Source organism: Oscarella lobularis, chromosome 8 (genome assembly GCF_947507565.1).
Source record: "Oscarella lobularis chromosome 8, ooOscLobu1.1, whole genome shotgun sequence".
In the NCBI taxonomy this organism is placed as follows: domain Eukaryota; kingdom Metazoa; phylum Porifera; class Homoscleromorpha; order Homosclerophorida; family Oscarellidae; genus Oscarella; species Oscarella lobularis.
In genome coordinates, this window is record NC_089182.1 from 27,266 (window position 1) to 43,859 (window position 16,594).

Here is a 16,594-nt window from a genome sequence, read left to right on the forward strand (position 1 = left end):
CTGTGCATTCAAATGCAAGCATGTGCATTCAAATAAAAGCTTGTGCATTCAAATGAAAGCCTATGCATTCAAATGAAAGCCTGTGCATTCAAATGAAAGCCTGTGCATTCAAATGAAAGCCTGTGCATTCAAATGAAAGCCTGTGCATTCAAATGAAAGCCTGTGCATTCAAATGAAAGCGTCTGAATTCAATTGAGAGCCGGTGCACTCACTTGAGACCCTGTGCATTCAAATGAAAGCCTGTGCATTCAAATGAAAGCCTGTGCATTCAAATGAAAGCATGTGCATTCAAATGTAAGCATGTGCTTTCAAATAAAAGCTTGTGTATTCAAATGAAAGCCTGTGCATTCAAATGAAAGCCTGTGCATTCAAATGTAAGCATGTGCATTCAAAAGAAAGCCTGTGCATTCAAATGAAAGCGTCTGAATTCAATTGAGAGCCTGTGCACTCACTTGAGACCCTGTGCATTCAAATGAAAGCCTGTGCATTCAAATGAAAGCTTGTGTATTCAAATGAAAGCCTGTGCATTCAAATGAAAGCCTGTGCATTCAATTGAAAGCATGTGCATTCAAATGAAAGCCTGTGCATTCAAATGAAAGCCTGTGCATTCAAATGAAAGCATGTGCGTTTAAATGAAAGCCTGTGCATTCAAACGAAAGCCTGTGCATTCAAATAAAAGCATGTGCATTCAAATGAAAGCCTGTTTAATCAAATGAAAGCCTGTGCATTCAAATGAAAGCATGTGCATTCAAATAAAAGCTTGTGTATTCAAATGAAAGCCTGTGCATTCAAATGAAAGCCTGTGCATTCAAAAAAAGCCTGTGCATTCAAATGAAAGCATGTGCATTCAAATGAAAGCCTGTGCATTCAAATGAAAGCATGTGCATTCAAATGAAAGCCTGTGCATTCAAATAAATGCTTGTGCATTCAAATGAAAGCATGTGCATTCAAATAAAAGCCTGTGCATTCAAATGAAAGCATGTGCATTAAAATAATAGCTTGTGCATTCAAATGAAAGCATGTGCATTCAAATAAAAGCCTGTGAATTCAAATGAAAGCCTGTGCTTTCAAATGAAAGCCTGTGCATTCAATTGAAAGACTGTGCATTCAATAGAGAGCGTGTGGATTCAAATGAAAGCCTGTGCATTCAATTGAAAGCCTGTGCATTCAAATGAAAGCCTGTGCATTTACTTGCGGCTCTGTGGATTCAAATGAAAACATGTACATTCAAATGAAAGCCTACGAAGTGCGTGCTCATGCTACACGCTCTACGTTATATAAGAAACGAAGGGCCTGCTCATGCTACACGCTCTACATTATATAAGAAACGAAGGGCCTGCTCATGCTACACGCTCTACGTTATATAAGAAACGAAGGACCTGCTCATGCTACACGCTCTACCTTATAGAAGAAACGAAGAGCAAGCTCATGCTACACGCTTTACCTCATTTAAGAAACAAAGGACAAGCTAATGCTACACGCTCTACCTTATATAAGAAAGGAAGGGCAAGCTCATGCTACACGCTCTACCTTATATAAGAAACGAAGGGCGTGCTCATGCTACACGCTCTACCTTATAGAAGAAACGAAGGGCAAGCCTATGCTACACGCTCTACCTTATATAAGAAACGAAGGGCAAGCTCATGCTACACGCTCTACCTTATATAAGAAAGGAAGGGCCTGCTCATGTTACACGCTCTACCTTATATAATAAACGAAGGGCAAGCTCATGCTACACGCTCTACCTTATATAAGAAACGAAGGGCGTGCTCATGCTACACGCTCTACCTTATAGAAGAAACGAAGGGCAAGCCTATGCTACACGCTCTACCTTATATAAGAAACGAAGGGCAAGTACATGCTACACGCTCTACCTTATATAAGAAAGGAAGGGCCTGCTCATGTTACACGCTCTACCTTATATAATAAACGAAGGGCAAGCTCATGCTACACGCTCTACCTTATATAAGGGCCTGCTCATGCTACACGCTCTACCATATATAAGAAACGAAGGGCCTGCTCATGCTACACGCTCTACTTTATGTAAGAAAAGAAGGGAAAGCTCATGCTACACGCTCTACCTTATATAAGAAAAGAAGGGCCTGCTCATGCTACCCGCTCTACCTTATAGAAGAAAGGAAGGGCCTGCTCAAGCTACACGCTCTACCTTATAGAAGAAACGAAGGGCAAGCTCATGCTACACGCCCTACCTTATATAAGAAACGAAGGGCGTGCTCATGCTACACGCTCTACCTTATATAAGAAACGAAGGGCCTGCTCATGCTACACGTTCTACCTTATATAAGAAACGAAGGGCAAGCTCATGCTACACGCTCTACCTTATATAAGAAAAGAAGGGCCTGCTCATGCTACCCGCTCTACCTTATAGAAGAAAGGAAGGGCCTGCTCAAGCTACACGCTCTACCTTATAGAAGAAACGAAGGGCAAGCTCATGCTACACGCCCTACCTTATATAAGAAACGAAGGGCCTGCTCATGTTACACGCTCTACCTTATATAATAAACGAAGGGCAAGCTCATGCTACACGCTCTACCTTATATAAGGGCCTGCTCATGCTACACGCTCTACCATATATAAGAAACGAAGGGCCTGCTCATGCTACACGCTCTACTTTATGTAAGAAAAGAAGGGAAAGCTCATACTACACGCTCTACCTTATATAAGAAAAGAAGGGCCTGCTCATGCTACCCGCTCTACCTTATAGAAGAAAGGAAGGGCCTGCTCAAGCTACACGCTCTACCTTATAGAAGAAACGAAGGGCAAGCTCATGCTACACGCCCTACCTTATATAAGAAACGAAGGGCGTGCTCATGCTACACGCTCTACCTTATATAAGAAACGAAGGGCCTGCTCATGCTACACGTTCTACCTTATATAAGAAACGAAGGGCAAGCTCATGCTACACGCTCTACCTTATATAAGAAAAGAAGGGCCTGCTCATGCTACCCGCTCTACCTTATAGAAGAAAGGAAGGGCCTGCTCAAGCTACACGCTCTACCTTATAGAAGAAACGAAGGGCAAGCTCATGCTACACGCCCTACCTTATATAAGAAACGAAGGGCGTGCTCATGCTACACGATCTACCTTATATAAGAAACGAAGGGCGTGCTCATGCTACACGCTCTACATTATATAAGAAAGGAAGGGCCTGCTCATGCTACTCGCTCTGCCTTATAGAAGAAACGAATAGCAAGCTCATGCTACACGCTTTACCTTATAGAAGAAACGAAGAGCAAGCTCATGCTACACGCTCTACCGTATATAAGAAACGAAGGGCCTGCTCATGCTACACGCTCTACCTTATAGAAGAAACGAAGAGCAAGCTCATGCTACACGCTTTACCTTATTTAAGAAACGAAGGGCAAGCTAATGCTACACGCTCTTCCTTATATAAGAAAGGAAGGGAAGCTCATGCTACACGATCCCTAGTACTAGGAAGACCTCCAATATCTGCCGTATGGTACTAAGGAGACCTCAAATATCTACCGTATGATACTAGGGAGAAATCAAAAATCTGCCGTGTAATACTAGGGAGACCTCCAATATCTGTCGTATGGTATTAGAGAGACCTCAAATATCTGTCGTATGGTACTAGGGAGACCTCCAAAATCTGTCGTATGGTACTAGGGAGACCTCAAATATCTACGGTGTGGTACTAGGGAGACCTCAAATATCTGCCGTATGATACTAGGGAGACCTCATATATCTGCCGTATGGTATTAGAGAGACCTCAAATATCTGCCGTATGGTACTAGAGAGACCTCCAATATCTGTCGCATGGTATTAGGGAGACCTCAAATATATAACGTATGGTACTAGGAAGACCTCCAATATCTGACGTATAATACTACTAGGAAGACCTCCAATATCTGCCGTATGATACGAGGGAGACCTCCAATATCGGCGGTATGGTACCAGGGAGACCTCAAATATCCGCTGTATGGTACTAAGGAGACCTCCAATATCTGTCGTATGGTACTAAGGAGACCTAAAATATCTACCGTATGATACTAGGGAGACCTCCAATATACAACTACTACAACGACTACAACTACTACAACTACTACAACGACTACAACTACTACAACGGCTACAACGGCTACAACGACTACAACGACTACAACGACTACAACTACTACAACGACTACAACGGCTACAACGGCTACAACTACTACAACGGCTACAAAGGCTACAACGGCTACAAAGGCTACAAAGGCTACAAAGGCTACAACGGCTACAAAGGCTACAAAAGCTACAACGGCTACAAAGGCTACAACGGCTACAAAGGCTACAACGGCTACAAAGGCTACAACGGCTACAAAGGCTACAACGACTACAACTACTACAACGGCTACAACGGCTACAACGACTACAACTACTACAACGACAACGGCTACAACGGCTACAACGACTACAACGGCTACAACGGCTACAACGGCTACAACGGCTACAAAGGCTACAAAGGCTACAAAGGCTACAACGGCTACAAAGGCTACAAAGGCTACAACGGCTACAAAGGCTACAACGGCTACAAAGGCTACAACGGCTACAAAAGCTACAACGACTACAACGACTACAACTACTACAACGGCTACAACGGCTACAACGACTACAACGACTACAACGACTACAACTACTACAACGACTACAACTACTACAACGACAACGGCTACAACGGCTACAACGACTACAACGACTACAACGACTACAACTACTACAACGACTACAACGGCTACAACGGCTACAACTACTACAACGGCTACAAAGGCTACAACGGCTACAAAGGCTACAAAGGCTACAAAGGCTACAACGGCTACAAAGGCTACAAAAGCTACAACGGCTACAAAGGCTACAACGGCTACAAAGGCTACAAAGGCTACAACGGCTACAAAGGCTACAAAAGCTACAACGGCTACAAAGGCTACAACGGCTACAAAGGCTACAACGGCTACAACGGCTACAAAGGCTACAACGACTACAACTACTACAACGGCTACAACGGCTACAACGACTACAACTACTACAACGACAACGGCTACAACGGCTACAACGACTACAACGGCTACAACGGCTACAACGGCTACAAAGGCTACAACTACTACAACGGCTACAACGGCTACAACGGCTACAAAGGCTACAAAGGCTACAAAGGCTACAACGGCTACAAAGGCTACAACGGCTACAAAGGCTACAACGGCTACAAAGGCTACAACGACTACAACTAGTACAACGGCTACAACGGCTACAACGACTACAACTACTACAACGACAACGGCTACAACGGCTACAACGGCTACAACTACTACAACGACTACAACGACTACAACTACTACAACGGCTACAACGGCTACAACGACTACAACGACTACAACGACTACAACTACTACAACGACTACAACGGCTACAACGGCTACAACTACTACAACGGCTACAACGGCTACAACGGCTACAAAGGCTACAAAGGCTACAAAGGCTACAACGGCTACAAAGGCTACAAAAGCTACAACGGCTACAAAGGCTACAACGGCTACAAAGGCTACAACGGCTACAAAGGCTACAACGACTACAACTACTACAACGGCTACAACGGCTACAACGACTACAACTACTACAACGACAACGGCTACAACGGCTACAACGACTACAACGGCTACAACGGCTACAACTACTACAACTACTACAACGACTACAACTACTACAACGGCTACAACGGCTACAACGACTACAACGACTACAACGACTACAACTACTACAACGACTACAACGGCTACAACGGCTACAACGGCTACAAAGGCTACAAAGGCTACAAAGGCTACAACGGCTACAAAGGCTACAAAGGCTACAACGGCTACAAAGGCTACAACGGCTACAAAGGCTACAACGGCTACAAAAGCTACAACGACTACAACGACTACAACTACTACAACGGCTACAACGGCTACAACGACTACAACGACTACAACGACTACAACTACTACAACTACTACAACGGCTACAACGGCTACAACTACTACAACGGCTACAACGGCTACAACGGCTACAAAGGCTACAAAGGCTACAAAGGCTACAACGGCTACAAAGGCTACAACGGCTACAAAGGCTACAACGGCTACAAAAGCTACAAAGGTCTCTACTAATGAGACGTCGTCAACTGTGCCGCTCTATACTAACAAGACGTCGTCAACTGTGCCGTCCCTTACTAATGATACGTCGTCAACTGTGCCACTCTATACTAATGAGACGTCGTCAACTGTGCCGTCTATACTAATGAGACGTCGTCAACTGTGCCGCTCTATACTAATGAGACGTCGTCAACTGTGCGAGCTATACTAATGAAACGTCGTCAACTGTGCCGTTCTATACTAATGAGACGTCCTCAACTGTGCCGTCCTTTACTAATGATACGTCGTCAACTGTGCCGCTATATACTAATGAGACGTCGTCAACTGTGCCGCTTTATACTAACAAGACGTCGTCAACTGTGCCGTCCCATACTAATGATACGTCGTCAACTGTGCCGCTATATACTAATGAGACGTCGTCAACTGTGCCGTCCCATACTAATGAGAGATCGTCAACTGTGCCGCTTCATACTAATGAGACGTCGTCAACTGTGCCGTTCTATACTAGTGAGACGTCGTCAACTGTGCCGCTCTATTCTAATGAGACGTCGTCAACTGTGCCGTCTATACTAATGAGACGTCGTCAACTGTGCCGCTCTATACTAATGAGACGTCGTCAACTGTGCCGTTCTATACTAATGAGACGTCGTCAACTGTGCCGTTCTATACTAATGAGACGTCGTCAACTGTGTCGCTCTATACTAATGAGACATCGTCAACTGTGTCGCTCTATACTAATGAGACGTCGTCAACTGTGCCGCTCTATACTAATTAGACGTCGTCAAATGTGCCGTTCTATTCTAATGAGACGTTGTCAACTGTGCCGCTCTATACTAATGAGACGTCGTCAACTGTGCCGCTCTATTCTAATGAGACGTCGTCAACTTAAAGGCTAAATATTAAATCGAGGGCCAAATCTTTGATTCTAAAGGCCAAAGTATTAAATTGAGGGCTTAATCTTGGGAACAATTGTCCTGGAGACAATTGTCCTGGGGCCAATTGTCCAGGAGACAATTGTCCTGGAGACAATTGTCCTGGTGACAATTGTCCTGGGACAATTGTCCTGGAGACAATTCTCCTCAATTGTCCTGGAGACAATTGACCTGGGGACAATTGTCATGGGGACAATTGTCCTCAATTGTCCTGGAGACAATTCTCCTGGAGACAATTGTCCTGGAGACAATTGTCCTGGAGACAATTGGCCATAACTTTAAATTGAGGTCCTAATCTTTTATTAACAGGGCCTAAATATTAAATTGAGGGCCTAATCTTTGATTCTAAAGACCTAAGTATTAAATTGAGGGCCTAATCTTTGATTAACAGGGCCTAAATATTAAATTGAGGGACTAATCTTTGATTCTAAAGGCCTAGATATTAAATTGAGGCCTAATCTTTGATTAACAGGGCTTAAATATTAAATTGAGGGACTAATCTTTGATTCCAAAGGCCTAAGTATTAAATTGAGAGCCTAATCTTTGATTCACAGGGCCTAAATATTAAATTGAGGGCCTAATCTTTGATTAAAAAGTCCTACAAATTAAATTGAGGGCCTAATATTTGATTCCAAAGGCCTAAACTTTAAATTGAGGGCCTAATCTTTGATTCACAAAGCCTAAATATTAAATTGAGGGCCTAATCTTTGATTCTAAAGGCCTAAGAATTAATTTGAGGGCCTAATTTATGATTCTAAAGGATAAATATTAAATTGAGGGCCTAATCTTTGATTAAAAAGTCCTACAAATTAAATTGAGGGCCTAATATTTGATTCCAAAGGCCTAAACTTTAAATTGAGGGCCTAATCTTTGATTCTAAAGGCCTAAGTATTAATTTGAGGGCCTAATTTATGATTCTAAAGGATAAATATTAAATTCAGGACCTAATCTTTGATTATAAAGGCCTACAAATTAAATTGAGGGCCTAATCTTTGATTCTAAAGGCCTACATTTTAAATTGAGGGCCTAACCTTTGATTCACAGGGCCTAAATATTAAATTGAGGGACTACTCTTTGATTCACAGGGCCTAAATATTAAATTGAGGGACTAATCTTTGATTCTAAAGGCCTAGATTTTAAATTGAGGGCCTAACCTTTGATTAACAGGGCCTAAATATTAAATTGAGAGCCTAATCTTTGATTCTAAAGGCTAAATATTAAATTGAGGGCCTAATCTTTGATTCTAAAGACCTAAGTATGAAATTGAGGGCTTAATCTTTGATTCTAAAGGCCAAATATTAAATTGAGGGTCTAATCTTTGATTCTAAAGACCTACAAATTAAATTGAGGGCCTAATATTTGATTCTAAAGGCCTAAACTTTAAATTGAGGGCCTAATCTTTGATTCACAGGGCCTAAATATTAAATTGAGGGCCTAATCTTTGATTCTAAAGGCATAAATATAAAATTGAGGGCATAATCTTTGATTCAAAAGGCCAAAAATTAAATTGAGGGCATACTATTTTATTCTAAAGGCCTAAACTTTAAATTGAGGGCCTAATCTTTCAGTCACAGGACCTAAATATTAAATTGAGGGACTACTCTTTGATTCTAAAGGCCTAAGTATTAAATTGAGAACCTAATCTTTCATTCTAAAGGCTAAATATTAAATTGAGGGCCTAATCTTTGATTCTAAAGGCCTAAATATTAAATTGAGGGCCTAATCTTTGATTATAAAGGCATAAATATTAAATTGATGGCATAATCTTTGATTCTAAAGGCCTACATTTTAAATTGAGGGCCTAATCTTTGATTCATAGGGCCTAAATATTAAATTGAGGGACTAATCTTTGATTCACAGGGCCTAAATATTAAATTGAGGGCCTAATCCTTCGATTATAAAGTCCTACAAATTAAATTGAGGGCCTAATATTTGATTCCAAAGGCCTAAACTTTAAATTGAGGGCCTAATGTTTGATTCACAAAGCCTAAATATTAAATTGAGGGCCTAATCTTTGATTTTAAAGGCCTAAGTATTAAATTGAGGGCCTAAGTTATGATTCTAAAGGAATAGGAATAGGAATAGGAATAGGAATAGGAATAGGAATAGGAATAGGAATAGGTAAAGGAATAGTATAGGGGCAGTTAGCGAGAGTGTTGCACGTGTTTAGCTGAAGTGTTGGACCCCTAAAGCTTTGGTGGATGCTTCCTATTTTCTAAATGTCTTTTAGCATCCTAAATGCACCACTGCTTTTCCCTTTTCTATATTCTTCCCTATCCTAATCATGACGCACGCCCATTCGCCGGAACGGGGTGCGTCATTGCGAGCGTCTCGAAACCTCTAACTACAAAAGTCGCTAAAAATAGCCGCTCGCCAAACGGAAATGACGTAGCCTAACACGACTTCTCGAACAAAACACACGAACAACACTGAAAGGATTCTCTAAGGGGGGACGATTATCGTTTAGACATTAGTCCTAGCTAGCGTTGTGCGTGGATGGAATGCGCTTGGGGGCCCCGGCCTAGGGGATAAACACGCACCCACACAAACATGCACGCGTACGCGAGAAACAAACGCGCGCGAGCGAAAAAAAGGAGCTACAAATTCCCCCGCTTACCTTGCGACGTCCTCTTCGCTCCGATGAGCTCTTCGATCTTCGTTCTACTCGACGGCGCGTCGTGTCGTCTCGCGTTCGCCGCGTCCACGCGCGTGCGAACGATCTGGAAGGAGAATTCGACGCCTGCATAGTGAATAGACGCGATTGGCTTACAGTTTCGGCGTTGGAGAGACGCGTGCTTCGTGCGTGCCTCGCGCGCGTTCTCTCGCGTGATCTGCACAAAGGGACGCTGCAATTGCACGCGAGCACTCTGGCTGAACTTACCGCACTGCGCTGTGTGGCTTCGACGTTCGCCACGTCGTCCAGCCGAATGAGTCCGGACACGCGCTCGCGAGAGAATGAAATTTTGTGTGCGATGCGCTCTCGCTTGGTGCGCGAGGCGTCAAAGGGCCGATGACGCGCTGCTGCAGCGTAATTAGTGTTTGGCAGCTGCGAACGATTTGATTAGATGAGAAAGTAATTTGGACAGTGTTCCGTGTCTGCGGTATTAATTAAGTTCGCCAAATTTGGTGATTTCCGATTACGCCCAGAAAAGAAAATTCGAATCTTTGTTGCACGTACACTTTTAATTAATAAACGAGTACTACTAATCTAAGCAAGCAGTGCGTCTTCTAAAACGACCAGTCCTAACACACTCGAGTACAGATGACATCTATAATATTTCGGCATCTGGTTCGTATCTAGAGAAAATGAGATGATGCCAAATCAAAATCACTGAATAATTGATTGAAGATGGATGTAGTGCTAACTTTTTTAAACGACTTCGAAGATCTTTTAATTGCTCGTTTTTCTTCGTAAGCATTTTTTTCATGTTTGTAAATTGAGCCGTTTCGCCGAGTTTCTTTTCCAATTCCTAAAATCATTATCCATTTTTTTCACTATTTAGTTCCAAGTATGAAAAATCAAACCTTTTCAGCATTTTCAAGCTTAGCTTTGATAGCCAACAATTCGTGTTTGGTTTCTCCCAATTCTTCCCTCAATTTTCCATCGTCTTCACCCCCAGCAGATTTTCCACTTAAAACTGGATTTGCCTTTGATTGTGAAGAGGTTGTTGGAACAACATCCGATGCTGCTGACTAGAAAACAAGAAAATATCTCATAAAACTATCTTCCAACTGATTTTTTAATTAAATACTGATTTGGTTTCTTTTGCTTTTAGAGCTGCTTCAGCTTGCACTAATTGACTCTTTAATTTCCCTTTTTCTTCCAAGGCATCATGAGCCTAAAAAAAGAACAAATAATCATTGTAGTTCAATAGGAAAGATCTCTTCTTTCCTTACCTTTCCTTCTATCATTCGCATTCGTTCCTTCATTTTTTCATTCTCCTCTTTCAGCCGAGAAATTTCCTATACAGATATAGAATCAAAAGAAATCATCACAGTGAGTCTACACTAACCATCTGCAGAAGAGCACTCCCACCAGCCTCATTCAACGGCTCCAATTTCGTCTTGGCTGCCGGAAGAGTCTACGTACATAATACATTATTCTATTCTATAGTTGTCTGCCCCCCTCCTTGTGGTGCAACCTTTGAAGCTGTTGCAGATCCTAATCCAGAAGAAGCAAACTGTTTCTCTTCAAATCGAGCAATTTCCTCAATCAATTCCCTTCGAAATAAATCACAAATACGAAAAATTGACTTTTCATCGTCTTCTTACTGATTGTCGAGCTCAGAAACGTCAGCACTCAACTTCAGATGCCATTTCTCCGCCTGTCGAAAAACTTGACGTAGCAGAAGAACGTTCGTATGCGTCGTATGAATCAGTTCCGATTCGACGTCGCCCTTGACAACGGCGCAAAGACCGAATAACATGTCCCGTAGTTCTTCGGCTGTAAACGTCTCCTCCGTCAATCTAGACGAGACGAAAACGCGTAGAATGCACGTTATAGACATCTATTGCACGTACCTGCTTTCTTTTAAATCGTCGAACGCCGAATCGACGGTTTTGATGCGCTGTGCGCGCTTAAAACGCGCGAAGCGAAGATATTTGACGATGGCTTCCGTGTGGTGCTCATTTAGACCCACTTCGGAAGTCTATGAACGAGATAGGCCACGTATAGACTGCTGCGCGTGATAACCTAATCGCCTAATAACAGTGCGCGTGCTCATCGATTTAGTTGTTGTTCAGTATGCGATCGAAGGGACGTTTACGCTTCCTTTGCTTCGTCTTCACATTGGGGGTCTTCCTCTTATCGGTATACAGCATTTGGAGGAAGAAAACGTTGGTGAGAGCGAATGAGAAAGACACGGAGGCGAAGGCGACAAACGATCATGATCCCAAACGACGTGACGAACGAATTGTTAGGATGTCAAATGAGGAGGTAAAAGTTAGAAGCGAGCAGTCCGTTAGCATATTCATTCACGACTATCGATCTATGAAGTACATTTACGATAATTCTCCTCAACGATGGGAAGAAACGGCGGCGTCCGCTTGCACAAACGCTCTCCTCCTCCGAGGATTGACTATTAAGTGTCGTATGACGCACAAAGAGGAAGAGAAAGCTACAGCGGACGGAATTCTTTTGAATCGTTTTGTACCTCTTCGATATCGCGATCAGTTGAAGAGATATCACGATCGACAAGTCTTGTTTGTGCTCAATATGGAAGGAGAAAAGGAAAAGGAATGGAGTGATCCACAATTGACGAACATGTGGGATTTCAAAATTGGATACAGGTTAGCCTTAGCCCTTAGGGAAGGCGTCATCATGTAGATATATACTATTCTCATTGTCTTTGACATTTAGACTTGACAGTGATCTTCCTCTTTTATACGGATGCGGCGATTTTGATGGAATAGACATTGTCGGCTCTTTGCTTCGCAAATATGACGCTGGGGAGATTGTTCCACCCAAACATCGAACTGGTCTTGTAGCAATGATATCAAACTGTCAGAAAGTTGCTAATAATCGACTCACCGTTCTCAAAGCATTTATGAATGCATCCAAAGTCAAAGTTTTCTCCTATGGCCACTGTGAAAACAATATGAAGACGCAACAAACGCGTTTCAATAATCCCAATTGGCATTCCATGAAATTAGAAATATTTCAACAACACAAATTTGGCATGGCATACGAGAGCAAAAATATCGATCAATACGTAACGGAAAAGATCTATAGTTGCCTCGCAACGGGCGTCATTCCCATCTATCACGGTGCATCAGACGTTCATCTCTTTGTTCCAAAACGATCTTACATTGATGCATCCAAATTTGGCTCCGTTCAAGAGCTAATTGCTCACGTAGAAAAAGTGGATAATGACCCACAACTGTACGCTTCCTATTTTCAATGGGACGTCACTAATTTGAGGCTGTTGCATAGAAACTATTGCTACGCACCCGTCCATTGTCGTTGGTGCGAGAGAGTCGCTCAAATTAGAGATAATAAACAATAGAACGTTTGAAGAAGAGAACAGACATTTTTATTTCATGTAGCATGTAGAAAAAGAAAAGAAATCACATCTACAAAATGATCTGGTTCTTGTAACTGTACGAAAGTTCTTTGTGAGGCAGTACAATGGAATTGAGGATAATCATCTCGTTGCTCACCGTCACATCTTTACCTACAGTGTATTGTATAGATAGATAAGGGCTCAATGAATGGCATTCATTATCATATGATACCCAAAATGGTAATGGCAGGATTGAGACGACCGTCTTCATTAAAGACGGAATCGCTTGCAATTTGAGCGAGAGGATCATTGGGATTTGGATCGCACGGAGAACCCTCCACTCTTGCCCATTGTCCCACTTTGCTGTTCCAGCCAATAATGCTGTGAAGGATGCAACAGTGTTCCTAAAATTCATTCATTCATACTGTACACGTGCCTGGCTGACAGATCGTTAGCAACAACTTACGTCAAGAACGGCACCGTCAAGAACAATTGATTCCTTTACTCTTGCTCCAGCTCCCACTTTCACTCCTGCTCCAATATAGACGTTGGGTCCCAGCTGAATAACTCGTTTATTTTATTTATTTATTTATTTATTAACTAATGAACTGAATTTAGATACCTTTGCAGTTGGATCAACTTCAGCTGTTTCGTGAATTCTGACGTCACCAAGGATATTTGGTTCAGATGAACTCTCCAAAAGATCGGGACAATCTCTTTGGAATTTCCCCAGGTAAAGCCTATTGGCGTAAATAGTTGAACTAGTATAGAAATCAGGGTTAGAGAGAGAAAAGAACTTTTTTTCTTTCTTCTTCTTCTTCTCTACCTGGCCGTTTTAATTTGAGACCAAAAACAATTGGTTTTATAGACAAAGACTTGACCCGTTCGACTGCCTGAGAGTTTCATTAGAACATCTTGTTCTAATCGAATACTGTCCCTTTTGCATGTTTCTTCCAAACTAATAACAACGAATGAATGCCCAGCCGGCCTCTTTCCTTATTAATTAATTAAAGAGTTACCTTAGAGCATAGTTTGCCTCAAAAACTTCTCTCATGCAGTCGAATACTTTTGGTGAAAAGATATAGACTCCCGTATTGATGACATTGCTAACAAAAGTCTCCGGCTTCTCGACATAGTGTAAAACCTTTGAACAATCATGTACATCATTTTATTATTATTATTATTATTATTCTACAGTACCTCATGAGTATCTGTGTCTTCAACTATACATCCATAATTGAGAGCTTGCTTTCGATTTGCTTCTGTTCCCAGGATTGTGATTGTCGCATTGGACGCTTTTTCTTGACGAAATTTCAACATTTCTTTCAGAGGAAAATCGCAGCAGACATCACAATTCATCACAAAGAAACAATCAGGTGCAGAACCACTCAAAATATGATCGCGAAAATGATACAATCCGCCACCAGTCCCAAGACTTTCATATTCTTGAAGATATCTAGTTCATAAATTAATTAATTGATTAATTAATTAATTAATGATAGACCCCACCCACCCACCCATGTTATTGTACCTAATAGGGACGTTGTATTTCTTTTTTGCCAGCTGAAGAAATCGACGCAAAGGCTCGCAATTGTTAAAATATCCAATAAGGATTATTTCACGCATTTCTGGCACCTAGACGCGCGCGCGGCGAGTCATTTCTACTACTATTCTATTCGTTTTTGAGCTCCCCTACTTGAATGCACGCCTCAATATGATGTTCTATCATTGGTTGACCACCAACAGGAAACAATGGTTTCGGAATTTCCAGCGAAAGCGGTCGAAATCGCGTGCCTAGTACCAACCAAATGCATTCGATTGCAACATCAAATAACACATTCGACCTTTTTGCGGTCCACCGATCAATATAACGGCTTTCATAGCGAAGATCTTGGGGCGTCGTCGTCTTGATGCACGTGACGTCACAGGCTAGGCAACGCGCGCTCTTCGTTTCGCGAAGAAAAATGTTTTTGAAACGCAACAGCTTTATTTTTTCAAACAATCGCCCGCCCATACGTAAAATAGTCTACGTATCGAACTTAGGGTTCTACTTGCCTCCAGTGGTTCCCCCACTGGGGCCCCCTCCGCCAACTCTTGGTGGTCCGCCGCCGCCGCCGCCGCCGCCACCACCTGACTGACCACCTGACTGACCACCTTCCGGCTAAAATGACTCGAAATAATAAGTTTCGCAAATTGAAAGTAGAGAATTTCTTACTCTATTTCGGAATCGTGGAGGAGGCGTGCGATCTTTACGAGCTTCTCGCGATCGATTTCTTACCACTTTGCTATGAATTGCACAACTAACGCAGTATTGAAGCTTGTGATATAACTTGGGCAATGCATAATCTACGAAATAAGTTCGAAAACGTCTCGTTTCCTACAAGGGGGCCTCACTTTCGAAAACGCTTGCTTCGGCCATGTCTCGTACAGCGGCCGCTTCGACAATGTTTCGTATGACAAATTTCTTCACTGCTTTATCCTTGGGCGTGCATCTGCCGCAATTCGTGCATCGAATCGGATTCACGTGGCCACGTCCCTTCTTCGAACGTCCTCCGTTGCGTCGTTTCTTCGTCTACGAAACATTTCCAACGTTCTACGGTTAGCGACGTGTATCGACGAACTAAACGTACCATTGTATGAAGACAGTTCTTCGGCCGTAGCGCATGTACAGTCGGGACAATCGAAATCCCAGTAACGTAAACTGATTATAGAGGAGCCCCGTATTAGTTGTTACGGTTTCTGGCCGCGTCTCCTTCTAAACGCCGGCGGTTTGGGATGGACGACGAATCGTCGGCGGCGGCGGTGACGGAAGAGCAGCGTCGAATTGGCGAAGGCCAAGTTCTCTTTACAGGCCCCGATGGCGTTGGAGATTTTCGCGTAAACGTCATCGATCCACGTTTCGTTGGAATTGGAACAATGTCTTCGGAAGGGACAAGTGACGTCAATTATTTGTGCAGATCAGCTCCGGATAGTTCACCTCCTCCATTGAAGGGAAATTGTGTTGGCGACGTCGGATGGGGATTGAAAAATCTCACAGATGATTCTCTACTAAAAACGGGTCATCAAATATCGGTGAATAATGCGATGATGACGTCATAATCAATAATTAATTAAAATTATTGAGTAGAGAGGAGAATTTCGACAAGCAGTCGAAGATCGACACACTCATCTCTATCAAAACCCCTGGTACAGTAGATGATACTAAATGGCCAATTAATTGTCTATTACAACTCCTAATAATAGCTCTTTAGGTGTCCATCGCCTTGGGAGAAGAAAGAGGGAGAGGAAAAGTCGCTTCTTGAAGCTCCTTCAAAGTAAGAACTAGGGTTACATGTACCGGTATACATGTATCATTAAAAAAATAGGACGTCGTCGACGTCGACCGTTGACAATCAAAAAGCGCCGTAAAAAACCTGAGTTACTGTATTTTGTCTTCGTTTATTTTTGTACGAACAAACGAACTACTTGTCATCGCATCGCGATTGCATATTTGGCATTCGAATCACGTGCTATCTTT

The 16,594-nt window shown here is 42.5% G+C and overlaps 5 protein-coding genes across 6 annotated transcripts; 2 read left to right on the top strand and 3 right to left on the bottom strand.

Annotated features, from left to right (window-relative positions):
• Positions 1–10,239: 10,239 nt before the first annotated feature.
• Positions 10,240–11,749, bottom strand: LOC136189752 (leucine zipper transcription factor-like protein 1). The gene is made up of 9 exons (XM_065977747.1): positions 11,597–11,749; positions 11,348–11,542; positions 11,218–11,296; positions 11,089–11,157; positions 10,973–11,038; positions 10,828–10,914; positions 10,601–10,768; positions 10,442–10,545; positions 10,240–10,372 (listed from the first exon to the last, which is right to left on the bottom strand). Exons 2-9 carry the CDS (start codon positions 11,500–11,502, stop codon positions 10,345–10,347), a joined length of 756 nt encoding a protein of 251 aa, XP_065833819.1. The 5' UTR covers positions 11,503–11,542; positions 11,597–11,749; the 3' UTR covers positions 10,240–10,344.
• Positions 11,750–11,827: 78 nt separating this feature from the next.
• On the top strand, positions 11,828–13,158 carry LOC136189881 (uncharacterized). 2 transcript variants are annotated; one of them, XM_065977914.1, is made up of 3 exons: positions 11,828–12,011; positions 12,072–12,364; positions 12,435–13,158. In XM_065977914.1, the coding sequence occupies exons 1-3, from the start codon at positions 11,997–11,999 to the stop codon at positions 13,078–13,080; spliced, it is 954 nt and encodes a 317-aa protein (XP_065833986.1). In that variant the 5' UTR covers positions 11,828–11,996; the 3' UTR covers positions 13,081–13,158. The 2 variants fall into 2 exon arrangements, with proteins under 2 accessions (XP_065833986.1, XP_065833985.1); XM_065977913.1 differs by having other exon boundaries at positions 11,828–12,364.
• Positions 13,085–15,022, bottom strand: LOC136189880 (mannose-1-phosphate guanyltransferase alpha-A-like). The gene is made up of 10 exons (XM_065977912.1): positions 14,922–15,022; positions 14,774–14,871; positions 14,609–14,712; positions 14,278–14,533; positions 14,097–14,221; positions 13,904–14,035; positions 13,700–13,838; positions 13,544–13,636; positions 13,310–13,481; positions 13,085–13,248 (listed from the first exon to the last, which is right to left on the bottom strand). The coding sequence occupies exons 1-10, from the start codon at positions 14,956–14,958 to the stop codon at positions 13,148–13,150; spliced, it is 1,257 nt and encodes a 418-aa protein (XP_065833984.1). The 5' UTR covers positions 14,959–15,022; the 3' UTR covers positions 13,085–13,147.
• A 20-nt stretch (positions 15,023–15,042) lies between these two features.
• Positions 15,043–15,784, bottom strand: LOC136189883 (small ribosomal subunit protein eS26-like). Its single transcript, XM_065977916.1, has 4 exons — positions 15,708–15,784; positions 15,472–15,649; positions 15,293–15,423; positions 15,043–15,238 (listed from the first exon to the last, which is right to left on the bottom strand). Exons 1-4 carry the CDS (start codon positions 15,708–15,710, stop codon positions 15,125–15,127), a joined length of 426 nt encoding a protein of 141 aa, XP_065833988.1. The 5' UTR covers positions 15,711–15,784; the 3' UTR covers positions 15,043–15,124.
• A 17-nt stretch (positions 15,785–15,801) lies between these two features.
• Positions 15,802–16,582, top strand: LOC136189882 (protein SPMIP2-like). Its single transcript, XM_065977915.1, has 4 exons — positions 15,802–16,149; positions 16,205–16,263; positions 16,329–16,391; positions 16,443–16,582. Exons 1-4 carry the CDS (start codon positions 15,853–15,855, stop codon positions 16,483–16,485), a joined length of 462 nt encoding a protein of 153 aa, XP_065833987.1. The 5' UTR covers positions 15,802–15,852; the 3' UTR covers positions 16,486–16,582.
• The last annotated feature ends 12 nt before the right edge of the window (positions 16,583–16,594 follow it).